General features: G+C 43.0%; 1 protein-coding gene across 5 annotated transcripts; it reads left to right on the top strand.

The window, feature by feature from the left end:
- The first annotated feature begins 2,245 nt into the window (after positions 1-2,245).
- Positions 2,246-26,584, top strand: LOC124882985 (RAB3A interacting protein (rabin3)). 5 transcript variants are annotated; one of them, XM_047389746.1, is made up of 14 exons: positions 2,250-2,412; positions 12,325-12,394; positions 13,427-13,543; positions 14,540-14,706; positions 14,789-14,936; positions 15,632-15,727; positions 16,090-16,167; positions 17,491-17,697; positions 17,776-17,904; positions 21,183-21,295; positions 21,388-21,411; positions 21,624-21,723; positions 23,122-23,191; positions 24,502-26,584. In XM_047389746.1, exons 3-14 carry the CDS (start codon positions 13,454-13,456, stop codon positions 24,582-24,584), a joined length of 1,305 nt encoding a protein of 434 aa, XP_047245702.1. In that variant the 5' UTR covers positions 2,250-2,412; positions 12,325-12,394; positions 13,427-13,453; the 3' UTR covers positions 24,585-26,584. The 5 variants fall into 5 exon arrangements, with proteins under 5 accessions (XP_047245704.1, XP_047245705.1, XP_047245706.1 ...); XM_047389748.1 differs by lacking the exon at positions 24,502-26,584 and having other exon boundaries at positions 2,246-2,412; positions 22,933-23,162; XM_047389749.1 differs by lacking the exon at positions 15,632-15,727 and having other exon boundaries at positions 2,248-2,412.
- The last annotated feature ends 1,053 nt before the right edge of the window (positions 26,585-27,637 follow it).

The raw sequence follows: 27,637 nt of genomic DNA, 5'->3' as shown, positions 1-27,637 counted from the left end.
AATTAATTTTCTGTTCTAAGTCACCCCCCGACACTCATCTCCATCCATTTCATATACTTGAGCTTGAAATTATTTGTACCATAGGAAACGAGTCAGGAATCTCTCAAATAATCATAATAATAAAATGTAAAAAGAGTATGGCATGTTGAAAACTTTTTATAGGCTTCAAAAAGTCAATGAAAAATATTTTTAGACATTACAGCAATCAATCTTTCCTTATATTTGCTGAGCTGTTTCTTGCATGTTTCCTCTTAAAAGGTTAAATTAAATTTTAATCTGCCAGGGTATGATTATCCTTTGGCTTAAAAATGTATGTATGTAAATATATATTGTATTATAATATCAGGGATAAGATCTTTCTACTGTCCATTACTACTGCAAACAACAAGGCGCCCAGAGCTAATTATCCGACACTTCTAACCCACACCTCACCGCTGTCTCACTGCCTTCAGGCATTTCCTGCTCCACTTTCACATACTTTATCCCAAGCTACCACAGTTCCTCCCTTTGTGTAGATGCTGGATTCAGACAATACTGATCAAAATAATAAAATTTATTTAGTTAAATGGATTAAAAAAGTGAGGATAAATGATACTAAACAGTTAAACATTCAGTTCTAAAATCCCAAATAAAGAACATAAATTATGGCAAAACTAAAATATAATAAAAGTAAAAAGAAATTTTAAAAGCAGCTATTTTACAAACTAGTGTAGGAGTGGGGGGAAGGTTTGTAGAGAAATCTTGATTTAATTACTTTGACATAGCATAGAAAGCTATAGCACTGTTGCCTTGCAGCAAGAAGGTCCTGGGTTTGAATCCCAGCATAGGGCCTTTCTGTATGGAATTTACAGGTTCTCCCTGTGCGTGCACGGGTTCTTTCCAGTTACCTCTGTTTCCTTTCACAGTCCAAAAACATGACCATTATGTTAATTAGTTGTTCTAAAATTTCCCTTAGGTATGGGTGTGTCTTGTGTGTCTCTGTGTTGCCATGTGATAGACTGGCGGCCTGTCCATGGTGTATCCCGCCTATCAGCAACAGGAGAAAGGTACCAGGCCCTACGTATGCATGAATGAATTATTTAAGTGAAGATGATGCTTTTACAGACAGTAAAAATCTGATGTGGATTTCTCAACAGTTAGTATATCGTTTGTTTGTAACTGCTGCCCTCCGCTGGCCAAACAGAATTTAATATAATATACTGAGGTACATAAATAAACCAAAAATCCTCCAAAAAATTTAACTATTATTTTACCTTTATGCAAGATTACTGAGGCAGATGTTTTTAATTCATTTTATTGAAGCTTATGACGAAGTTTTCAGCAAATAAATTATTTTACATTATTGATGTCTTGAATGTACTTGATCTGAGCCATTAATTTAATCTAATTTAGTTCAATTTAAATTCATTAATGTGGTTTATAATTTTTCCATTAAAGTATATTAGTCCTTTTGCACGTTTGCCGATATTTGGCTATGTGCTGTTTAGACAGTCCATTGGTTTGCTCAACAAATAATTGCACACAGAGAAATTATTTTTCAATGAATCAATGATTGACTGGAAATCTGTGGCGTCAGGTGAATCTGATAAATCTATTTTCTGGTAAAAAACAAATAAAACAGCAAAAACAATCAAATAACAACTACAACTTTGGCAACATAATATATCTCCAACCTGATTATTGCAAAAGTTACTCACCCTGGCGTGTGGAAAGAGAAATAAATCTCGATATTTGACTTGATATGCTTATGGTATTGTAATTCATGTTGCATTAATGTGACTTTTGAAAAAACAAACAATTTCACATATTTGGAAAAATTTTGAATGAAATTATTAATTAAATACAAGCATTGACAACAATTTTAATTTGCAAAAACTAAATACATCAATTATTATTTCAATGTGAAATTCCTGAATTTAAATAGGAAATTATTATATGTTAAAACCATACACAATCAAAACAAATAAAATTTACGATGTGTTGCAGCATGCAACTAGGAAGTTGTATAAATCATATAATTACATATTCTTTTTGTAAATAAATGTATATCCTTATCAACAAGTTTAAATTAATATAGATTTAATGAAATGCAGTTGTTTCAGTTTAAATAATTAAGGAGATATTTAAGTAATTAATTATGATTATTATTTATTAATTGGTGGAACTTCTGGACCTATATATGAATCAGTGCGCTGTATAACACCCAACACAGGAGTGCAGTAAAGTCAAATTCGACTGGAACCTGAGGGCTAATCGTCTATTTTCCCAGCCGTCCCCAAACGCATCTCCCGTCAGGCTCTGCGTCAACAGCCGCTCCGGTGTGTGTGTTTGTTTGTTTGTTTGTTTGTTTGTCAGGTTGTTCCGGCACGTTACCGGGGAGGAGGACCCACCGACTCGGCTTCTGTTCTCACGGTGAGTCCTCGGCTGTCTTTAATGGTTCCGGTTCTGTTATTTTGTAACCCGGTTGAACGGAGTCCGCTGTCTAGCTGATGGATTATTACGCTAAATGCGCTCATTATCGGACAGCGTCGTTTTGCCTTTCTGTTTTCCTCCAAATAAAGTGAACAAAAAGCAATTTTGTTGTTGGTTTAGCATGTCTGCCGTGGACAGGGTCTGTTCCGATGCATGTTTGATTTATGTTTGGTGTCAGGTAGCAGCAGCTAGCTCTCTAACATCGTCCGTTAGTAGCCTGTTAGCTCACAGTGACGCTGAAGTTAGCATAAGATTCATAGCATCTTAGTAAATAACTACTTAACACTTCCACCCCTAGAATTTAGATATAGCTCCAAATCTAATAACATTAAACTGGTCAAACCAGAGCTGGGTTATTAAACACTGACTAATTATTCTTTAAAATACAGTATGTGATCTGTAAAAACTGTATTATAGTTAGGAAAATATTAAACGGTCGTTTAGGTGCTGCATTGGGACCTTAAATCGAGTCCTAATAGGGGCCACCTTATAAAAATATACGTATTAGGCTGTTTAAGCCTGCATTTAAATTTTCTGATGGTCTAAGTTTGAGCAGCCTCTGTGATTTTGGATTTTGACGGTTGTTCAGATTTATTAAAAAAAACGGCGAAATATACCTCCAATCAGAAGCTAACTTCAGAGCTGGGCTGCTAGCAGCTGTTAGCCACTGTGCTAGTTGCACATTGAAACAGGTGGGTTTCTGCTGTTAAACAACACCTGGATCTGGTTAAACCAGAACATGGAGGTGGCAGTATCATGCTGAGGGCATGCTTTTCTTTAGTGAGGACAGGGAAGCTGGTCAGAGTGGACAATCCTGGAAGAAAACCAGGAGGCTGCAGAAGAGGTTCATCTTCTAGCAGGACAGACACCCTAAACATACAGCCAGAGATGCAATGGATGGTTTAAATCAAAGCCTATTCACTTGTTAGATTTGAAGACAGGTAATCTCCATCCAATCAGACAGATCTTAGGGGGATTTGTAAAGAGAAATGGGCAGAAATTTCAGCATGTAGATATGAAAAGATGGTAGAGACCGAAAGAACTGCAGCTGTAACTGCAGAGAAAGGAGGTTCTACAAAGTATTGAGTCAGGGGAGGATGGATATAAATGCACACAATCCATTTTATGTTCTAATTGGTAACAACTGTTAAGAAGCATGTATGAGTTCATGCACTCTAATGTGTTGGTCTATTGATTAAAATCCCAATAAAGCATGTCTGTTTTCCACCAGCTTATTGATACACTTTGACCTGACCATCAACATGATGGAAAATAAAATTCATCAGACCGGGTCCTTATTTTCTGCAGGAACTTTTCCCCATTGGCGGCAGCTTCTGCAGTTCGTCTTTGTCTGCTTGTAGTCCCTGGTTGTTACACATCTCTAGCAATCTCAAGTTCCCTTTCAGTCGATTCACTCAGTACAACACATGAGTATGGGATATCACGACCTGCGTGTCCTGGCTGAAGCCACCTCTAATCACGCCTCCTAGGCAAATGATGTGATGACGACAGGTGACAGGCCCCGCCTGCACTATATACCTGTCCGTCATCATCGTCATTACTCAGTTCTTATGCTATTCACCTCGCTAAGAACACCTCTTTGAGTCAGGCTAGCTAGCTGCTGCTGGTTAGCTCTGTGTCTCTTTTCAAAGGGCTACTTGGAATTAGTTCAACTGCTTTTGTTGGAGTTAGTCACTGCTGCCTGCTGGTAAGCGTGTCTGCCCGCGAAGCGCTAATTTCAAGCAGTTCGGTCTGGCTTTGTGGTTCGGGATGAGCACAAAGCCAACACAAGTGAAGCAGAAGTCTTCTATTCGTCCCTGTTCCTCAGGGGTGCGGCTTCTCGCTTCATGAGAAGGACCAGCATGAGGCTTGTCCCGTCTGTCTCGGGATCGTTCACGCTCGCAGAGCGTTGGCGGAGCCCGAAGCATGTGCGTTCTGTCACCAGCTTCGTCGTTCGACCCTGGAGAGGCGGGTTAAATTCCTCGAAAAGGTGCTGGGAGAGGCTGCTGTCTCACGGCGAGACCCACTGCTCTCCGAGGCGGGAAACCCAGTTTCGTCCAATTCTGACGAGGACGGCTTTTCGGTCGAAGTCCCCGCTTCCAGCTGGGCAGACCATATGGAGTATATTGATGGGTTAGCCGATAATGCAGGTGCTCGGTCTCAGCTTCAGCTAGAACCCCTTCAGGGAGAAGAGGACGTACTGGACATCGGTTTGGATGTTCATGGTCTGTCCGATGATGAGGATGAGTCTCTGCCGAGTCAGGCTGCCGCTGCTGCGCCAGCAGACCCGGGCGACACGTCTTTCTTCTCTCTGCCGCCGTGCAGCTGAAACCCTGGACGTGGAATGGCCCTCCCCACCTCCTGCGGAGAAGCCATCGCGATTCGCGGGGTTTTATCTCCCCTCGGAGCCGGCCGCAGTCAAGCATCATCTACCCATGTTCCCAGACTTTATCTCTGAGTTGACGTCTTCATGGAACAAACCACTGTCCACCCGCATCACGGTACCTGGTTATGGACAGTATCTGGAGCTGGAAGGCGCCGAAAAAGCCGGACTGGTGAATCTTCCGCCTATGGAATCGTCTTTGGCAGCATATCTGGCCCCATCCCAAAATCACGGTGTGGGTGGTCCAACATCGCTTCCGTCTAAGCACTGTAGGTTCTCCGCTGCTCAATTGGAGAAAATCTACAAGGCTCAAGCGACCACCGCTCGTGCCCTGAGCTCCATTACCATGCTGCAAACATACCAAGCTATGCGCTTGGCGGAGCTTGGAGCCGCAACACCGCCGGAGAGTCCTGTGATGCCACTCTTGAATGAGGTGAGAATCACCGCTGACTACATCCTCCGTGTATCCCGCTGTGCAGCGCTATCACTGGGCAGAGGGATGGCATCGACGGTGGTTGCTCAAAGGCACCTGTGGCTGACGCTCTCTGACATCCCGGATAGGGATAGAGCCGTCTACCTGGATGAACCACTGGTAGCCGACGGGCTGTTTGGACAATCTCTCGACGCCATACAGGCGAAATTCGAGCAGAGGAAAAAGCAGACCGAAGCACTGCGCAGTATCATCCCCAGGCGAGATGTGAGACCCAAATCCAGCTCGGGCACTCACAAACCAGCTGTACCGCCACCCCCAGCGAAGAGGATGACGCGACCCGTGAGCTTGAACCCTCAGACGGCACAGCCACAAAACCACGGCCAAGCTCCCCGAAAGACGCCCTGGAGCAGGTGTCCTCCTCCGGGGCTCCAGAGGGACTCGACGTCCCGAAAGAAGAAACCACAGTCCTCCTAGCTGTGGGACTCAGGAGTTTCGGGAGCAGGGAGACATGTTTGCCAGTTGTCGGCGGGTGCCGTCCAAAAGAGGTTTTGCTGGTGTTGTTTGGGATCCCAGTCCCAAGAGGCGCTGCGTTTCCCCCACACAGTCTCCCAAGCACAATTTCCCAACAAATATATTTGCACTAAAAGCCCCCAGTTTGGGTGCGTTGAATGTGTTTCTGAGCACTGCAGTTGTTCCAAATGTTTGTATGGATGCTCCAAATGTTTCAATAAAGACAGTTTTTTCTATGAAAAAAAGTCAAAATCATAGAGCTGCAGGCGACAGCCAAATGAGGCTGCACCTCTCTCGCACGTCGGGAGAGGGCAGCACCGTTCCACCAACAGGGCCGCAGGCCAGTCGCCTGGCTTCACGTCTCCATATGCGGCGCGCATGCGCACTCCATCCTTGGGTGGAGAGGACCGTTGCTATGGGTTACCGTTTACAGTTTCGCCGGAGACCACCCCACTATGTTGGCGTGGTAAACACGGCAGTAATGGCCCAAGCAGCAGAGGTTCTGAGAGAGGAGATAAATACACTGTTGGCAAAAGGAGCTATTCGTGCGGTTCCCGAGTTGGACATGAACAGAGGTTGGTACAGCCGTTATTTTGTTGTTCCGAAAAAAGGGGGCGGGCTTCGTCCAATCCTGGACTTGAGAGTTCTGAACAAATACCTCCGAACATACAAGTTCAAAATGTTAACACTCAAGCAGCTTCTGAGTGCTATCAGCCCAGGTGATTGGTTCGCCACAATTGACCTGACAGACGCTTACTTTCATGTAGCGATACACCCGGACCATAGACAGTTTCTGAGATTCGCCTTCGAGGGCAAGGCGTACGAGTACCTCGTACTGCCTTTCGGTCTGTCTCTAGCGCCTCGCACCTTTACAAAATGTGTAGAGGCAGCGCTAGCACCTCTCAGAGAGACAGGGGTCCACATTTTAACTTATCTGGACGACTGGTCTTTAATAGCCAGTTCCAGAGAACAGGCGACAGTGCAGCTTTCTCGGGTTCTGTCGCACATTCAAGCCCTAGGATTTTTGGTAAACTCTCAGAAAAGCTCGCTGATCCCAAGTCAGCAATTTTCATTTCTCGGTCTGGAAATATGCTCCCTTACAAGCAGGGCACGTCTTTCCGACCACAGAGTGGCCGCGTTTCACCGCTGCCTAGCTCAGTTTCAGTTGGGACACAAACTGCGTTTCCAGACCATCTTACAACTGATGGGTATGATGGCCTCTATGATTGCAGTAGTACCACTCGGTCTACTGAAGATGCACCCATTCCAGCGGTGGACCCGCTCTCACCGGTTGTGTGCATGGCGTCACCGCAGCAGAAAGCTAACGATAACCACTGCCTGTATGTCGGCTCTCAGCCCTTGGCGGGAACCAGGACTGTTGTGCCGATGTTCGCCAATAGGGAGAGTAACCTTTCGCAAGGTGGTATCCATGGATGCCTCCCTGAGGGGGTGGGGTGCGTTGTGCGATGGCATGGCCGTGAAGGGGGTTTGGACACTAGTACAATCCAAACTCCACATAAACTACCTGGAGCTCTTAGCGGTTCTGCTGGTTCTGCAACATTTCTGCCAGGTTCTGTTAAACCAACATGTTCTGGTCAGGACAGACAACACCACTGTGATTTCATACATAAACAGACAGGGAGGGACTCGTTCACTTCCTCTCCTGAAACTATCTCACACCCTCTTACAGTGGTGCAGCATACATTTTCTGTCTATCAGAGCTACTCACGTCCCGGGACGTCTGAATCTGGGTGCAGATTTGCTCTCCAGAGGCGGACCTCGGGTGAGAGAGTGGAGGCTTCACCCTTCCGTGGTGGCACAAATATGGTGTCTGTTTGGGACAGCAGCAGTAGATCTTTTTGCCACCAGAGCCAACACCCACTGTCTTCTGTTCTTTTCCATAACAGATCAGGATGCTCCGCTGGGAGTGGATGCCCTGGCCCATCAATGGCCCAATGTACTCCTGTATGCATTCCCCCCAGTGGAAATGATACTACCTGTACTAGAGAGGGTGCGCAAACAGGGTCTGTCCCTAATTTTGGTAGCACCCCGTTGGCCTGCAAAGTCATGGTATTCCGAGATAATCAGCCTGCTGGCAGCAGAGCCGTGGCAACTCCCCGTTTGCCGGGATCTCCTCACTCAGGCAGGGGGGGAGATATTTCATCCACACCCAGAGATGTGGAAGCTGCATGCTTACCTGCTGAGAAGTCCAGCTTGTTAGCCAAAGGCCTCCCCCCTGATGTGGTGGCAACAATCCAGAATGTAAGAGCATCCTCCACTAGAGGCTTATACGCTTATAAATGGAGAGCTTTTGAGCAGTGGTGTGAGGACAAGCACATTGTTCCATTTCAGTGCTCTATGGTGGAAGTTTTAATGTTTTTGCAGGATCTGCTGGATAAAGGTCTTTCCTTTTCCACAATTAAGGTCTACTTGGCTGCCATTTCTGCCTGCCATATTGGTTTTAATGGAGTCACACCAGGTGCTCATCCTCTGGCTGTACGCTTCTTAAAGGGGGTTCGTAGACTCAGACCTGTGATTAAACCCAGTTTTCCTTCCTGGGATCTCACATTGGTACTAGAAGCTCTTTGTGACCCTCCATTTGAACCTTTGGAGTCAGTAGATGTGAAGTTCCTTTCATATAAGCTTGCTCTGCTTCTTGCTCTGACAACTGCAAAGCGGGTTGGAGACCTCAATGCTTTGTCTGTAAATCCTACCTGCATACACTTTTCACCTGATGGTTCCAAGGTCACCTTGCGACCCAATGCAGCTTATCTTCCTAAGGTTATACCTTCAGACTACAGCTCCATGACTATAGAGCTTTCGAGTTTTTGTCCACCTCCTTTTGCATCTGAGGATACAAAGGAGGTTACACTTCCTGTGCCCTTTACGTGCACTGCGTAGTTACATTGACCGTACTCAGTCTGTGAGATTGTGTGATCAACTGTTTGTGTGTATTGCTAACCCAGCAAGAGGGAAAGCTCTGCCCAGACAAAGACTCTCCCACTGGATTGTGGAGGCTATTTCTCTGGCTTACAGCAACAGGGGTCTCCCAATGCCACGTGGTGTGAGGGCTCACTCCACCAGGGGCATAGCGACCTCCTGGGCCCTATTTAGAGGGGTGGCCATGAGTGACATTTGAGCTGCAGCCAGCTGGTCTTCGCCGCACACATTTGTAAAGTTTTATCGTTTGGATGTGACAACCCATTCTGTGGCTCACTCTGTTCTTTCTGCTGGGTCTGAAGTGCTGCACTAGTATGCAGTGTATGATCCAGGTTTGATGGCTGCTCTGCGGGGCGTTTATATATGTCCCATACTCATGTGTTGTACTGAGTGAATCGACTGAAAGGGAACGTAAAGTTATGCATATAACTACTGTTCCCTGAAGGAGAGTAACGAAGTACAACACATGGCTGCCCCGCTGCTCAGCTGGGCTCGGTGAATAGCGGCTATCGAACTGAGTAATGACGATGATGACGGACAGGTATATAGTGCAGGCGGGGCCTGTCACCTGTCGTCATCACATCATTTGCCTAGGAGGCGTGATTAGAGGTGGCTTCAGCCAGGACACGCAGGGCGTGATATCCCATACTCATGTGTTGTACTTCGTTACTCTCCTTCAGGGAACAGTAGTTGTATTCATAACTTTACGATTTATTTCTAGTCGGAAACTTTCCTTTGCTTATGCTTGCCCATTTTTCTGTTCCCTCAAGGACACAATGTTCCCTTGCTGCTTGCGGCTCTTTTTTACTTCTCCTGTTTGTGGTCATAATGTTGTGTCTGTTGTATATAAATGAAAAGCAGTTTATTTTTATGCATGTTTGAATGAGGGATGAAATAGACATGCATGGTTGAACTGTTTGAGAGAAACAGGATGAGTCTGTGCCGGGCGGCCGGAGTTACTGGATCTGTGATCAGCATCTGTCAACGTGTCGGGTTACCGCAGGCTTTCCAGGACTGGTCTCCATGGAGACAGGTCAAAGGGAGATCAGCAATTGGTTGGTTTGAGCCAGGTGGTTTTTCACCTGGTGAACTGTCAACTTCTCTCTCTGCATGTCACCGTCATGGAGGCTGTTGTCTCCTTAAGTGTCTTTGTGTGTGTTTACACAGGTCTTTGGCATCATGGAGCTGCTTAAGGACAACTTTAACCCTACAGGAAGCCATTGATTGGATTTAAATCTCAGTGTTAGGGTTAGCAAATCTGAAATTTGTAGATTTGATTCTTTTTTTGTTTAATTTCTGATGTCTGAAGACTGTCATGTATTTACATCAGATTTCAAACAATCCAAAATGCTGCAAAATAAAGCTATATACATTAGATTAATCCTGCATAGGTTTAAAATTTGTAACAGACGTAACTCAGCGATAAATAGGATCCTTTCTAATAAATAATTCCTAATAAAATGCATTCCTTTTTTATCTTTTTAGTGGGATTAGATGAAGTAGGCTTGAGAAGTGATTACCTAAACAAAGTAAGTAAATTAGGATCAGAATAATGCAGAATATTTTAAGTGTTCATTAAAAATTAAAGTTTAGGTCTAAATATGACTTTGCTTACAAACATATTTTTTAAAAAGCTGTCCTGAAGGTGATCAAGGAGACATCAGTTGCTGCTATCTTTGACACTCTCCTGATCACAGATCTTTTCTATTTTGTCAGTTCTGATTTTCTTACTTGAGCGCTGATTTTTGTTTTTTTATTTCCAAATCATCTGCAGGCATAAAATCCTCAATCTTTCCGAGACACAAAGCGAACAGGGACACTCCCAGCTGAAGCTTTTCCAAAGCAATGGGCGTGACATTTACTTGTGTTGCTGTCACATAGTTAAGCCTTTGTGTACATACTGGGACACTCCCACTCTGTTCATGTAGACAGTCATCATCAGGTCCATTTGGTGGGACTGGTTTGGAGGACTGCTGGTCTGAAAATAGAGCTGTTGTCACTCCTGTTTCCACTTCCTGTCTGTGTTTCTGCTGGAGTTTGACCCTCAGAGTGAAACCAGATTAATGATAAACAGAGGAAGGAGGAAACAGGTCATGTTTTATTTTCCCCTTACATCCACCTGAAGCACATTCCCTCAAATAGTTTTTACTGCCTCATGACTTCCTGAACTACAGCAGATACCCTGTTGGACTTCTTAAATGATCAAACTCGTCTCCTTGAATGATCTCCTTAATCCGGTCCCTGTGTCCTCCCTGGAGGAGGCATAGTCTGAGGAAGTCAAATGTATCTCCATGGCATGGGTCACAGAGGTAGTTAAAACCTCTCAAGCAGCAGACCACCAGTGTGGTGGTCCTAATCTTTAAGAACATGCATCGGAAAATGTGATTCAACTATGGAGGTAGTACTCTTCTCAGCCTCCAGGGGAAACTTCGATCCTAAGTGTCAGAAAACACACATCTAACCTCAGATGCATGAAGATGCTTGGATGTCTTGGCCGTGGATCTTTACCTCCTGAAACAGCTGTACCCACAAAGCTGAGCTTCTCCTCAGGCCTGGCTGGACTCCAACAGGATCGCTCCTCGTCTTCGATCCTGTTTGTGGTCTTCACAGACAGGATCTCAAGCTGATGTTGTGTAGAGGAGGATGTCTCGTTTGGGAAACCCTGGGTCCTATTATCTGCTCTTTGAGGTTAGTGTGGTTCTGCTGGCATCTTCAGCCCATCACCCTTGAAGTGCACCGGAGCTGTTTGCAGCCAAGTGTGAGGTGGTCGTAGTAAGAGTCAGCTCCTCCAAGTCTGATGCCACGCCTCTAGCTGGAGTGGTCTTGAGAGTTAAAGCTTTCAATTTACCGGTCCGTCAATGATCTGACCTTCATCCTTTAGCGACAAGATATGGATCATGACCAAAACAATTCTACCAGAAAAAGCTGGAGGTAATCTCTGGGGAGAAGGATGTCTGGGTGTGTGTCCCGGACCTGTTACTTCTGTGCCGCCATCTTGGATAAATGAAAGGCAATGGGTGGAAGGATGGGTTGTTGTGTAATTGTTTTTCTTGAAGAATGTTCTTCCATTCTTCCAACTCGTAGAGATCATGCGGGAAAAATTATTTTAAATTAATCAAAATTAACTACTAACAGTTTCTGTTTTTAATCTTTTCATAAACTGTTTCTCCGTAGTTTTATATATATAATAAGCTTCATACATACGGCACCCAATGCACAATAGATGTAACTATGCGTGTCAAATGCAAGCTGCGACGCCTACACAGCTGAGCTGAATAATGCTTCAACAGACAACTGAAGTATGCAACTCTTAGGCTGCACCTATAAACTCCATCAATCACACGATTCAGCTGCTGCCTGTAAGGTTCTTACTGTCTCTAATTTATTCTCTTTTGTTTGTTTTGCTAATCAGACACACTGGAGCCTGATTCTGTAGCTTTTCTGACACTTCAGAGGGATTTAGGATCAGGAATCAGTTTGTTTATCTTTGTTTTGTCTGGGAAAGATTTGTTGATGGGTTTTTTGTTTCCAGCATGAATTATGAGACAGAAGATGCAATAACTGGTGACCTCTGTGTCTTTTTCAGGTGAAGGACTACTGTTTCTGCTCACCTGGAACCAGAGCCTACTGGCCTCTCCATCCACAGCTGAACGATGGTACCATCACCACACATGACCAGTGACAAATAAGCTTCCCTTTGTGTTAATATCTTTCCATTTCTCAGATTTGTTAGTCCATTTCTCAGTCATCTGCTCTCATTCTGACTCTATATAATGTGATGGTTGGACCATGTGCAGACAAAACATGAGACTGAAAGAGGAAACTCATCTTTCCATACAGATTGTTCTAGGCAGAGCTTTCATGATAAGGTTTCCAGCATCAGTTACTGCAGTGATGGATCCAGGTGGGACGTTAACCAGCTCCATGGTGGTGAAAATCCCAAACTAAACCTAAACTAGTCCTGCTTCATAGCTGAGGGCTTGGAGAACAAAACGTGAGAATTCCTGATCCGCCCTTTATTTGTTTAAGTTTTGCTTCTAAGCAGCCAGACTTCCCTCTAACCTTTTAAAGTGATCTGGGTCTGCAGGCTGTCGGAAGCCCAGTTTCTGTAGATGGTAAATGGCACTTATATGGCATTTTATCAAGTCCGAGGACCCAAAAGCACTTTACACTACAGTCAGTCATCCACCCTGCATACACACGTTTACACACTGACACTGTTAGGCTACACTGACAGAAGCACGGCTGCCATACGATCAACGCCACTGGGCCCCCTGACCATCAGCAGGCAAGGTGTCTTGCCCAAGGACACAACGACAGACGGACAGAGTGGGGGGTACAAACCAGCAACCCACCGATTACAGGATGGACTCCTACCACCGTCGCCACTGCCACGATGAAGCCATAAAGCTGAAAATAAGCAGTTTGTTGTTAGTTGTCTTTTTGTTTGGATTTTGTCTTGAATTCTTCAGGTTTCTGTATGCATTGACCCGGAGTTATTCACTTCAGCATCCTAAACACTTTGATAGACGAACACAAACGTATTCCTCAGGCTAAACTTGTCTCCGGAGCTGAACACGAAAGTCTGAACAAGATTGTGTTGCCTTCCTGCTCCTGTGATTGTAAAGCTGAATATTTTTGATAACCACACCGCGGCCTCAGTTAACACTCAGGTCTGCTGTCTGCAGAGTGGATGATGTCTGAAAGGAGCAGTTATGGCCTGCAGCAGCGGTCAGAGCAATGCCGAAGCTCTGGAGGGGTTCCACGAGGTGAACCTGGCCTCGCCCACCACGCCTGACCTACAGGTAGGCGGAGCTGTCACCACACACTTTATCAGAACCCTTTAAAATGGACTTTTCAGGTGATGTTTTGTGGTGGCTTCGATTCGTCCAAGTTCTAAAGAGTTCCAGTAATGAGAGAAAGCGGAAGCTGTTCAACAACAATTGCAGCCTAGTTGTGATTGGCTGCAGGTTTAGAGTAGACCAAGGTGTTCTTCGTGGCTTTGATGACTCAGAAGGATCTCAACCATGAAGAAAATACATCATGATCTCAGAATGATGCTTTGATTGGAGCTCTGGCTGTATGTTTGGGGTCGTTGTTAAGGTGATGATCTTATGCTAAGACTAAATAACATGCTAATGAGATGACTTCTGAAGGAAATCGGTTGCACTTGATTTTACTTAAGGGTGTCAGAGTAAATGGGGCTGCTTTTTGTTGATCTGCTACATAAAATCTTACTATAATACAGCAGGGTCTGTGCTTGTGATGTGAAAAAAAGGTTTGCTTTTAATTGGCTAAACATAGCAAGTTTTTTTCGAATGAGTAGTGACCCAAATCCTGTTCTTTTTCTGAGAATAAACTCGATTTGTTTCTATTTTCTTCAGTTAAGCCCAGAAGTATTTGTCTACTAGATCCTTTTCATTTAATAAGACAAAACCCGTTTAAAGCTTTGGGTCTATAATGACTTCCACATTCTTTTCCTGCAAAAAGGTGACTAACTTCATCTGTATCACAAACTATTTTTGGCTTTATTGTTGAGCAGAAAAAAATCACAATATAATTTTTTTTGATTTCATTTTGTTTGTCACAAGTTCTGTTGACTTGGCGATTGTGGAGGTTTGGACATTTGGAGAACATTGCCTTACAGTGTGAGATCGGGGTCTGCAGACCAGACCTCCATGACGTGACCAAAAGTATCTTAAATATGGATCTTCTCTGCATCCGCATCACTGATCAAGGATGGCGAAGACGTTTCAGTTTCACTCCTCAAACCTTCTGTGACTATTGTGTTGTTCCTGCAGAACCAAACAGAGCAGCGCCCTCCTGCCCGCAACAACACCGCGCCCACCTCTGTGTACCGCACCCACTCGCTGGGGCCGCCTCCTGGTGGCCTCCCCACGTCGCTGCGGGCCGATCAGCTCCCCACGCAGCCGGTTTACTCCACACCGCGGCACAGCCACAATGGAAGGTAGCAAAGCTGAAACCAAATGGAGCTTTTCTGCTGCTGAGCTCTGATGAGTAATCACCTCCTGTTGTTTTCACGCTCGCAGCGTGCCAGGCCTGGAGGCAGAGCTGGCTGAGGGCAGCTTCCTGTCCGGAGAGGATGGGGACGAGTCGCGGCTGCAAAGCCCGTCGGTGATGGAGGTCCGAGAGAAGGGATATGAGAGGTTGAAAGACGAGCTGGTGAAGGCTCAGACGGTACAACACACACACACACACACACACACACACACACAGTCATTTATTCCCTCAATTACACCCCGACTTGATTAACACAGAGCAAATCCTCACATTAAATCCTAATAATTTCCCACCAAAGAGCACTAAACCCCCTTTAGTGTGGCTTCGCTAACACATATTAGGTTGATTTCACTACAATAGAAGGGTTTAGATCATGTGTTTGAATGGCCTAGTCAAAGTCCAGACCACGCCCCAAAATGTCTGCAGGGGAGCTGAATACAAATGAACATCTTTCATCTGTCTCATGAAATCCCAATAAAATACATGATGCAGTACGAGACAAAATAAGTTAGTGGTTGTAATGTGACAAAAATGTATTTTAATTTAAGTTCTATTTATGCAGGTTACCTCACTGAGATCAATCAGTACACATAATTAAAACATTCAACACAAATAAGCCAATAAAATATGACCTAAAAACTTTAACATAGTTCCCGTCAGCTTAGCAGGTAAAACCCCATAATTTATTTCTTTAATTCCATGTTTGTTGTTAAGATAAAGTTAGTTTTATTTTCATTTCACCCCCCATTTCTTGTTTTTGCCATGCAGTTATTTTACCTCCATGCATTCATTCATTTTTTTATTTGTTTTTTCTGTTGTTTTCTGTTTGTGTGGTATATACGTGTACGTGTGTGTGTGTGTGTGTGTGCAAGGAGCTGCTGTTGAAGGATGAGGAGTGTGAGAGGTTGTCTAAAGTCAGAGACCAGCTTGGCCAGGAGCTGGAGGAGCTCACCGCCAGTCTCTTCCAGGTCGGTCCACCCCTCCTTCTCCTCTTCCTGCTTCCTGTCCTCCTCACCTCGCAGCCAGCCAGAGACGGGACAAAAGGAAACAGAGACACATGGGATTTGTTGCTGTTAATTGAACTTTAAAATGTTCCCTCTCACCAGCCTCCTTTGCCTTTCTTTTCCACCCAGAAGGTGTTGAGACTCTGTGTTTGTGTGCTTTTCTTGTATTTCCAGCATTCTTTACGCCAGCCTGAGCTTTCATCGTCGTTTTGTTATATTTGTAGTTGCATAAAACCTTCCTCCTATTTGCAGTGAGCTTGTGTGGCTGCAGTCGCTTTGAGAAGAAAACATCTGTGGAAATGTCCTGTGTTGTTTTTGTTTTCCAGGAGGCCCACAAGATGGTGAGAGAAGCAAACGTCAAACAGGCGAATGCTGAAAAACAGCTGAAGGAAGCTCTGGGCAAGGTGATTTTTATTCTCTGACTGTAGGACTAAAACCTCCAAATGAATCCATCTTTTAATGCAGCAGTTTCATCTCACACTGGAGAAATTGGAAAAATCTAACCTTTTATTTGGGAACATTTAATTCAGCGGAGAAACGATCCAATGGTCAGATATAATTGGTTTTAATAAAATCACCAGTGGCACAGTTGTTGCCACTCATAACAACCACTATTAAAGGAACATAACTGAAATGTTTTTAGAATCTTTGTCACTCTTCAAAATGGTAAAGACAAGAGAACATGACATCAGAGTAAGGCACATGTGTTTTGTTCTTTACAAGTCAGGCACTTAAAGAAACTTGTCATCATCTACAGGGTTCCTGCACAATCTTCAGAAGCCTGAAATACTTCTAGATTTTCCATATTAGCTTCTAAATTACAGTTCATTACATCTAATATTAGTATTTTTATTCTTCTTCCATCAGTTCTTTTATACTAAGCCAGTTTCTGTCTAAAATGGGCCTCTCTATCCACTACTAGATCCTAGGAAGGTTTGGCTTTGAACTCAGGGACTTTAACAGTTTGCTAAAACTAAATAATGGTTTTGAAGCCTCCTGTATAAGAAGGAGCTGAAGTCGGGTAATCTGCACACGCACATGCTAGAGTCTAAAACAGGAACCTAGTTGACACATGATTCTAGACACAGTGATGGTAATGTTGGTTAAAAACATCTGGAAAGCTCAGCCTTGGTGGTTCCTGGGTTGTTTCCTAACTACCGTAGTTTCCTTCCATCAGAGGGGCGGCAGATCGGCTTTGATGCTTGACGTACCTTCAAGGTGGACTACCATTTGCAGTTACCCAGATGGAGAAGCTGTGTCTTCAGGAGAACAAATTGAAAAGCTGTTTGGCCACAATCACAACATGTTTAATAGACTCCAGATGGGTTTTCAAACCTAAATATACTATACCAAGTGTCAAGCATGGTGGTGGTAGCATCATGTTGTGGGGATATTTTGCTGCCAGAGATCTTGGAGCATTGCCTAAAGTACATGAAACTATGGACTACCTCCAAATACTTCAGCCTGAACACAATCAGCAGCTAGATGGTTGAAACCTGGGCCCAGTTGGAGTTGGGTCCATGTTTCGATCAGGAGCTTGTTAATGGGTACAGAAAAGTGTGGTTGAGGTGCGGTTTGGTGAGGGACCTTCAGACATATGTTATTGCAGGTGTGTGTAATTATTTAACCTTATGTGGATTGGAAATAAATATTTAATGGAAATTATTTCATTTTTAAAATTCATTATAATAGAAAACTGAAGAAAAATGCGCCTCTGTCTCCCTCAGATTGATGTCCTCCAGGCGGAGGTTCAGGCCCTGAAGACGCTGGTGCTCTCCTCCCCCACCTCCCCCGTGGCTGAGCTCCCGTCTGCAGGAGCCACCAAGACTCCCTTTAAGAAGGGCCACAGCCGGAACAAGAGCACCTCCTCCGCCATGCTGGGGACGCAGCCCGACCCGACAGCGACGCAGCCCATCGTTAGGGAGTGTAGGGAGGTGGGAGCCCGGCTCAGATATCAGCCCAGAAGATTTCAGTGTGGCGATGAGCTCGCTAACCCTGTGCTGTTTTTAAAGGTGGACAGTCAGCTGTTCAGTGAGTTCAAAGCGTGGAAGGAGGAGCCGACGCTGGACCGGCGCTGCTCCTTCCTGGAGAGGGTCTACCGGGAGGACATCTTCCCCTGCCTCACCTTCAACAAGAGCGAGGTGCACATACTAAACCATCAGGTCTTCTCCTCACAGATGAGTCTGTACTGTCTTAGACTAAATCAGAGCAGCTCCAGTCCAAACGATCCTTCACTGCTGTTCACCCCAAAAATAAGAAAAAAAACCCAGGAGCTCCTTCTCAGACTCTACAGGCCTCAGCAGGTTAAAGGTTATAGTTCAGACTGAAAAAGATTGAAAAATGATGGTTGGTTTGGAAGGGTTGAATGAAGAAGCCTCTTTTCTGTAACTAAAATTAGGAGTCATCTGGATTAACCACAACACTTCTGGACCAATGTTCTTTGGTTCCATGACAACAAAGTAGCACAGCATCAAACACCTCATACCAGCTGTTAAGCACGGTGGTGGAAGGCTGATCATTTGGGCTTGTTTTACAGCCACAGTGCCTGGACACCTTGGAGTCATTGATCAAGTCATAAACTAAAGTTCTTGAACTTAAGGTCACAAAGCGATAGGTGGACTTTCTCCTTTAGGGTTTTCTGGTAGAAAGTAAAATTCATGGTTCCTTCAATCACTGCAGGTCCTCTAGGCACCGAAGCAGCAAAGCAATCCCAGGCCATCACACTACTGCCACCATGTTTGACTGTAGGTATGCAGCTCTTTTTTTTTTTGTTAGTTTCACAGATGTAACGAGACCTCCCAAAGTTCTGCTTTTGTCTCATCAGGCCTCAGAATATTTTCATACCGCTGGCAAATGTGGCACAAATCAGATTTATGTTTTTCAAGTCAAATTTGAGCCACTTCCATATATGGTCCTGAATCCGACTCGTATCTCATACTTTTAAAATGCCACTCCAGTGAGATAAAACAAGGTGGATTTGACGTGACTTTGTCGTCATTTTCCATTGACGTTTGTCACAAGTTTACTCTGCAGGTAGATGATGGCAGTTAGCAAGATGGACGACAGCTGCAATGGTACTGACAGTGGAGGGACGTGAGATGTTAGACCTCAGTAATATTCAAGCCAAATTTGAATTTGAATCGTCCCTGCAAAATGCTAGAATGCAGAGTTTCAATCTCTTTCCTCCTCAGCGTCTGCTGACACATTAAACAGCTTTCGTCAGACAGAAACTTGCTGAAAGCAATGGACCAAAGCGTGCTGTGTGTGACGTTATTGTTCTTTTGTGCAGGCGGGTCAGTTTGGAACCGCCAACAGTTAACGCTGGATTCAGATATAGGCGGCATTTTAAAAGTAATGTGAATGACAATGCAAAAACATCTGATTTCAGAAAAAATGAGAATTGAGCATCAAGTCCTGCAGTGTTATTGCAGCCTTAGGATTCCAGATGTTTTTGGTGGATATGAGACAAGCCTTTCTGTTCTTTTGGGTCAGCAGTGGATTTGGCTTTGGAGTTCTCCCATAGAGGCCATTTTAGCCCTGTTTCTTTCTTATTGTTGAATCATGACCTCTGACCTTAACTGAAGCAGTAAGGCCTGCAGAGCTTTAGGTGTTGTTCCTTGACCTCCTGGATGAGTCATCGATGACCCCTTGGAGTAAATGTAGTTGGGCGGCCATATCTGGGAAGGTTCCCTATTGTTTCATGCTTTGTCCATCAGTGGATCAAGGTTTTCACTGGTTTCCTGGAACCCCAAAGTCATAGAAATAAGTTTATAACCATTTCCAGACTCATAGATGTCAGGGACTGTTTCACATCTGTTCTTGGTTTCTTTAGAACCTGGCATGATGTGTTGCTGTTTTAGATTTTATTGCCTACTTCATGTTGTCAGACGGGTTCTATTTATGAGGCAGTTATATTTATTAAAAAATAGGGCCAGTTTGGCTTGGATAGATTTTTTCCTTTTAAAACAGAAAATAATCAGTTGAAAACAGCTATTTGTATTTACTCAGATCATCTTTGTTTGAAATAAAAACTAGTTTAATCTGAAACATTAAAACTGTAAGGAGCTAAATACTTACAGGGGTTGAACAATGAAACTGAAACACCTGGTTTTAGACCACAATCATTTATTAGTATGGTGTAGGGCCTCCTTTTGCAGCCAATACAGCATCAATTCGTCTTGGGAATGACATATACAAGTCCTGCACAGTGGTCAGAGGGATTTTAAGCCATTCTTCTTGCAGGATAGTGGCCAGGTCACTACGTGATACTGGTGGAGGAAAACGTTTCCTGACTCGCTCCTCCAAAACACCCCAAAGTGGCTCAATAATATTTAGATCTGGTGACTGTGCAGGCCATGGGAGATGTTCAACTTCACTTTCATGTTCATCAAACCAATCTTTCACCAGTCTTGCTGTGTGTATTGCTGCATTGTCATCCTGATACACAGTACCACCTTCAGGATACAATGTTTGAACCATTGGATGCACATGGTCCTCAAGAATGGTTCGGTAGTCCTTGGCAGTGACGCGTCCATCTAGCACAAGTATTGGGCCAAGGGAATGCCATGATATGGCAGCCCAAACCATCACTGATCCACCCCCATGCTTCACTCTGGGCATGCAACAGTCTGGGTGGTACGCTTCTTTGGGGCTTCTCCACACCGTAACTCTCCCGGATGTGGGGAAAACAGTAAAGGTGGACTCATCAGAGAACAATACATGTTTCACATTGTCCACAGCCCAAGATTTGCGCTCCTTGCACCATTGAAACCGACGTTTGACATTGGCATGAGTGACCAAAGGTTTGGCTATAGCAGCCCGGCCGTGTATATTGACCCTGTGGAGCTCCCGACGGACAGTTCTGGTGGAAACAGGAGAGTTGAGGTGCACATTTAATTCTGCCGTGATTTGGGCAGCCGTGGTTTTATGTTTTTGGATACAATCCGGGTTAACACCCGAACATCCCTTTCAGACAGCTTCCTCTTGCGTCCACAGTTAATCCTGTTGGATGTGGTTGGTCCTTCTTGGTGGTATGCTGACATTACCCTGGATACCGTGGCTCTTGATACATCACAAAGACTTGCTGTCTTGGTCACAGATGCGCCAGCAAGACGTGCACCAACAATTTGTCCTCTTTTGAACTCTGGTATGTCACCCATAATGTTGTGTACATTTCAATATTTTGAGCAAAACTGTGCTCTTACCCCGCTAATTGAACCTTCACACTCTGCTCTTACTGGTGCAATGTGCAATCAATGAAGACTGGCTACCAGGCTGGTCCAATTTAGCCATGAAACCTCCCACACTAACATGACAGGTGTTTCAGTTTCATTGTCCAACCCCTGTATTTGAAGCAGTGTATATTTTATTATTTCTGAGCATGACAAATAATAATAATAATTTTATTCTGGTCCTCCAGCTGGGTTCAGCCATCCTGGAAGCCGTGGAGCAGAACACGCTCAGCGTGGAGCCGGTGGGTTTCCAGCCGCTGCCCGTGGTCAAAGCGTCGGCGGTGGAGTGCGGAGGACCAAAGTGAGAACATACACATTCAGTCTTTCTCCCCCCCTTCATCGAACTTTCACTCCATCGTCACATCTCCATCTTCCCTTAATTTCCTCCTCTAGTGGGCGAAGGGCCGAACTCGTCACGTAAGTCCTACTGTCTCCCGTCAGCACTCTGTAACCCTCGCCCCACCTGGCTGTTCAGGTTTATCACAGCGATCAGAACCAACCTCACCACCTTCTTTCCTTCCTTTCTCCTCAAAGTCTTTCTCGAATGTCTTCAGCATGTTTTGGTTTGCAGATTGATTCAGTTTCTTCTTCTGTTGAAAGAAAACAATAAATGTTTTTGTCTCTGTTAGAAAATGTGCGCTGAGTGGTCAGACCAAAACCTGTAAGCACAGAATCAAGTTCGGAGACTCGTCCAGCTATTACTACATCTCTCCTTTCTGCAGATACAGAGTGAGTACTGACACACAGTCCTGAACTCGCTGCCACCTGCAGGACAAAACCATTACTACACCAAACACACAACAGCAACTAAAGCAGATTTCTGCGTCACTTTGACATGTTCACATTTTAAACATACGTTTGGTAATTCAAATTTTGCAATAATGATAATGTCTTTATTTTTCCCACCCACGCTCCTACACTGATATTCACCAGTGTCGTCTTTGATTTTGCTTTTCAGCTTTAATGTTTAACTGTTGAAATCAGGTCCTTCTCAACATTTACCAATATTGTTTATGTTGTCTTAAACTGCGAAATGAAAATAAAAATGATGATTTTAAGATACAGTGAATGATGTTTACATTTAATATGTAATAATGTCAAATTACACTGATGTTTTTGTACAGGTGGACCTCAATAAATTATTTCAGTAATTTCATGCAAGAAGTGAATCTATTGTAGAAAAATGACCCTTTTCATTATATACAAAATCACTGAGATGCACCTGTACTTCCTGTCCTTGATGGACACAAGATGCTTCGGCATGTAGATGCATTCACACCCACCTACTGCCACTGCTGAGCAAACTCTGCACTGGTGGCACATGGTTCACAGAGGCAAACTCTTGGTTGTCTTGAAGCCTTCATCTCTGTAGCAGAACCTCTCAGCAGTTTCCTGCATGTAAGGCCATTTTGATGCGAAGCATGCCATTGCAAACACAAAGATGATTATAAGCATGTCTGTTTCTTATAGCAACCAGCTTTCTGATTAGACTAGCATCGTGGATTCAGTCAGATGTTAGCTGATAATTTAGTACAAAATGCAGAAAAGTGGATTTGTACGCTAAGAAAGGTCTGCAATCAATGAATCTTCATTTAATCTTTTTGCAGAATATTGTAAGAACAACTTACAGAACATGTCACTACAGAAATGTTTTATTTGTGATTTGATTTGAAGCTGGACTTTTAACAAGGTTTTTTAAAACGATGTGACTGCTTCACATTAAAGCTTTGGGCCTCTACGTGTCATCGAGCTGCAGTAATAAATGTTACTGAGAAATAAGCAGGAATCGGGAAGATGTTCTGAGAATACTCATAAATGAACCTTTCAGTAAGAAAAAAGGGATGCAAAATGGATCAGTTTTATTGAGGAAGAACAGGTTTTCTTAGAACCAAATGTTTTATCAGTCCAGTAATCTAGCAAAACAAATTTTCCCTACAGTCACTTTGTTCCTGCCCCAGGAATGAAGAGATTGCCTCACTGTCATGTGGACTATCCTACATCTGCTATTGAGTTTGCAGGAAAATAACACCCCCTGCCTCCGTCCTTCAATTTAAAACATGTTTTATAAAAAGATTTAAGCTGTTTGTCCAGAGTCTGGCATAACATTCATCTGTTTCCCCCCCTCAGATCACAGCGGTGTGTAATTTCTTCACCTACATTCGCTACATCCACCAAGGGCTGGTCAAGCAGCAGGATGGTAAGAGAAGAAACGCAGAGATGAACTCGATGCCTCGCTGTGGGTTTTATTTGGGTTTTATGCGATAGACCAACATAAAGCAGTGTAGGATGGTAACGTGAAAAATGAGACATGCTGTTCAGAAATCTTAAATCAAAAAGTTTGTATTCAGCCTCATTTACTCAAACAAAATCATTTAAACAAAATCCTGCGCAAACAATTGCCTTTAGCTAGTAAACAGTCCACCTTTTAATAGATTAGTGGCAAGAAAAAAGCCATTGTAGAAAGTCCTGTTTGCCATGAGACCAAAATTGAACTTTGGGTTGTTTGGTGGCCCTTTTTCATCAGTAGCTGGACAGGAAGAATGGCAGAATGAGAAGAGGAAGACATGCAGTAAATGACCCGGGGGCAAGAATTGAACCTAGGACTGCAGCGTCGATGACTGTAGCCACCTGGTCTACCACTGAGCCGCTTGGTGCCCCTGAACGTTTTGGTTCAGGCTTTGAGTGCCGGAAAACGAGCAGACAAAACATTCCAGACAGTGAAACATGATGGCAGCATCACACTGTGGGGTTGCTTTTCTTCAGCAGAAACTGGGGAGCTGGTCAGAGTTGATGGTAAGATGGATGGATTGAGGACAGAAAACCTGTTAGAGGCTGCAGAAGACAGGAAACTGGGGCGGAGGTTCACCTTCCAGCAGAACAACCAGCCTGAGATACACGGGGATGGGTTAGATCAGAGCATATTCATATGATAGAATGGCCTAGTCAAAGTCCAGACCTAAATCCAACTGAGAATCTGTGATGAGACTTGAAAACTGATGTTCACAGATGCTCTCCATCCAATCCGACTGAGCTAGAGCTACTGTTCAATGAGGAACCGACACAATTTACTCTAAATACAAATTCAGGTTTTTTTATTATTACTATGTTGTATAATTTTTCTTTCAGGTCACAATTATGCACAACTTCGTGTTGGTCTGTCAGCATAATGTCCCAAAATAATTCTTTGTGGTTTGTGAAAACTGAAAATATTTAAGGTTCTGTAGATTATACCCCAGAACACAAATATCTTAATAAAAAGCAAAAAAATGTCCTTTATGTTCATATTTATTGATTCTGGACTCGCATTATGGATCATTTGACCCGTTTATGTTGCCATATGTTGTAGTTTATTAAAGAAACCTTGTTATTTAGACTTTAGGTCTGTCTCAGTAGGTGTCCTGGTTCCAACATGAGCCAAACACTGGAGGAGTTTCTCCTCTTTCATGGAGAAATTTGAAGCCTGAACTTGGATGCTAAAATGAATCTGTTGGACTGTTCTGTTTGCAGCCGAGCAGATGTTCTGGGAGGTGATGCAGCTCCGCAGGGAAATGTCCTTTGCCAAGCTCGGATACTACAAGGACCAGCTGTGAGTGAAGCCCACCAATCACAGCGGTGTCTGACCCAACAAGTCCCACACACCTCCTGGTTCTGGTTCCCCTCCTCCTGTATGCAAGCGATTCTGAGTGTGTGAAGGAAAAAATGTTTTTGTTCATGGGAACACGACGGACTGGACTGAAAGCCCGGGACCTCGGTTTGTTAATATGGGACTGTGCTTTAGGTTCTGTTCATTTTCAGAACTCCATTACTTGACACTAAAGAGAACCTTCTCCTCGCATTAAAATTCAATTATAATCAATAATTCAGGAGTCCTCACTGATCCTGTTAGACACATTTCTCCAAAAACTGAGAAAATACTTGAAATATTGTTTAATAAGCTAAGAGCCTTTAGGAAAAAACACAAAACAATAAAAGATTTGAGGGCAAAAATGTTTGATCTCATATTTCAGTGACTTAACAGTTTTTAATATCACAATTTCACTTATTTATTGAGGAGAAATACCCATTTAAAACAAAAAAGATCTAATTTCACAAAAATATTAACACAAATTTCCTCATAAAACTACCAAACTAATTAATTTCTAGATGACCTCTTTCCCCCAAATCATTTCTTTTAAAATGAATTTATGAAATCAAATTTCTTTATTTTTGCAACTAATAATAATAATTGTCTAAGACATTTATCTTTAAGTTAAATATAAGTTAAATTTGATTTTTGAAGAAGGTAAAATGTAATTTCTGAAAACTTGAACTTAAGTGTGATTTTTTTTTTTTTCATTGCTAAATTATAGTAAAGCAAAATCATTATTTTGAGCTGTTTTTCTTTTATTTTGCATAATAATAGGGCACTAACTCCCCCCATTCCTCTAAACTGAAGCTTTTTCTTTTAAATTGTATCGAATCTCAGAATATCTTCTGTTTTACCTATTAACTGAGCAACTCAGCTTTCAAAATTATAATTTCATTTAAAGATGCTTATAAATTCATATTTGTTTTCCTTTTTAGATTGACTTTATTTATGCAAGTTTTTATTTTCTGAAAATGACTCCAATTTAAAACAAATATTTTCTTCCTTGTCATTTTTAATTGATTACAAATAAAATGTAATTTACGTTCAGGCAAATTTCTATTAAAAATGTAAATTTTCTTTCAGGATTTGCAAATTTAGATTTTTTTTTTTTGTTAGATTGTTTGTTTAAACAAGAATCTGCCTTGAAATATTGAGTCATTTGTTCACTAAAGCGTTTTTTCCCCCTCAAACGAATTTCTAATATAAGACCACATGTGGATAACTCCTGAAGCTGCATCCAAACGTCTGAAATGGGCTTAATATGAAGCTTCTTATGAAACACAGTTGTATTTTTGTTATGTCATATTTTCTGTGAGAAAATGATTATTCCAGTATTTTTTGGCTAAAATTAACCCTGTTGTATCATCTGAACCTGTAGAATAAGACCTGAACTCAGACGTGAAGACAATAATCAGTCAGTTATTGTTTAGAAATGAAGCTGTTAAGTTTTTTATGTTCCTGGGGGTTTGTCTCCTCTTGGGTTGTCCTCATGTATGTGGGAGGACTCGGACTCGGGACACTCCTGGGATACTGAAGCACTACATTTGCAGTTCTTGTTGTGAAACTGATTGTTCTCTTGCTGTACCCTGGACTGGTGTGAATCTGTTTTGTGATGTTTGGGTGTTAATTTAATCCGACTCCACTCCTCTGCTCCTCCGTCTCACTCCTGGTTTGGTTTAGTGCCTTTTCTCTCAGACACTCTGAAATAAAAACAGTGATACCTCTGGAAACCCGACGCTCTGTTGAAGTCTGTTCCTCAGCGTCGTGTGATCCCTAACAAGCTGAGATCACACAGGTGATAGAAATATTTAAAGGTGCAGTGGTCGGATTCTGACCCGTGTGGAGGTTTGGTTGTGGCTTGTTATATTTTCTTTCAGCTTTTTTGTAAATGTTCCGTTTTGTGCTGACTTTGGATCTTCATCTCTGTGCTCGTTTCCATCATTACAATTGTTTTCCTCTTCATCCCGATGCGCCTGTTTATTTCCTACATGTTTTGGGTTTTGTTATTCAGCAGCATCTTATTTTTGGACACGCATCACATGAAGTGATGTGGAAGCTGTGGCTCATCTGAGAAGAATCTGATGAAGATGAGTAAAAAACGCTGGCAGGTACATCTAAGTACTGCTCTGTTTCAACCCGGTTAACAGGTTCTGAAGCAGCTCTCTGAATCTTCTCCTGATGATAGCCCTGATGGGAACATCAGCCTAAAACAGAAACCAGAAGGACTGAAGGAATTAACGACAGATGATCAAATAACTGAGGAATCTAAAACGTGTTCTCCGTGTGTGGATTAGTGTGGATAGAATATTTCCTTTATTCCTTGGACCACTGTTTTGTCCCTCCCTCCCTCCATCCATCCATCGTTTGTCCGTCCATTCATTCACCTTCAGGTTTTTGCAGATTCCATATTTAAAACTAAATATTTGCCATAAACCGGCAGAGATACTTTGTATTTATAAGATAAATATTGGCTAAAATAGATGGAATCTGAGTCTAAACCTTTAAATGAACATTTGCATCATTTACTGTCCTGCCCTAGACAATTTAATGTTGAATCTAATTAATTTATTCAGGGACATTATTTGCATTTCAACTAGGATTTTAACCATGATTAATTTATATGAAATGGACCAGAACCTTAATTATGGAAAGCCGTTTCAGATGTTATTTGCGTACATCACCCAACATCTGATAAAAAGCAATAAAGGCGCCACCTGGTATTTATTACATGTTACTACTACTTTAGTATGAGTATATCATCTCCAGGGGGTCTGTTTGCTAGCTAAAGGGCTCCAAACTGAGCTCTGATCTTCACTTTGAGATGTTCCAAGCAGAACCTACTAGGAGGTTCTTCCATTAGGTTGCATATACATATTTAATTCAACATGAACATTATAGCAGTACTGTGCAAAAGTTTGGAACCAACCTAAATTTCTGTGAGCAGAAAGGGTCTCTGAAATACTTCAGGAAACTTTCTTTCACACCGAACAGTGCTACTGACCTGTGACCCAGTAG

Source organism: Girardinichthys multiradiatus, chromosome 17, assembly GCF_021462225.1.
Source record: "Girardinichthys multiradiatus isolate DD_20200921_A chromosome 17, DD_fGirMul_XY1, whole genome shotgun sequence".
NCBI classification, from domain to species: Eukaryota; Metazoa; Chordata; class Actinopteri; order Cyprinodontiformes; family Goodeidae; genus Girardinichthys; species Girardinichthys multiradiatus.
The sequence above is the reverse complement of the archived record's forward strand: the minus strand, read 5'-3'. Positions and strand labels throughout refer to the sequence as shown.

Bases quoted from the DNA above. Each gene is read 5' to 3' on its own strand.
- LOC124882985 (XM_047389746.1), top strand. From the start codon at position 13,454: ATGGCCTGCAGCAGCGGTCAGAGCAATGCCGAAGCTCTGGAGGGGTTC. The intron at 16,168-17,490 runs GTGATTTTTATT...TGTCTCCCTCAG, and splicing joins TGAAGGAAGCTCTGGGCAAG to ATTGATGTCCTCCAGGCGGA. The intron at 21,724-23,121 runs GTGAGTACTGAC...TCCCCCCCTCAG, and splicing joins CTCCTTTCTGCAGATACAGA to ATCACAGCGGTGTGTAATTT.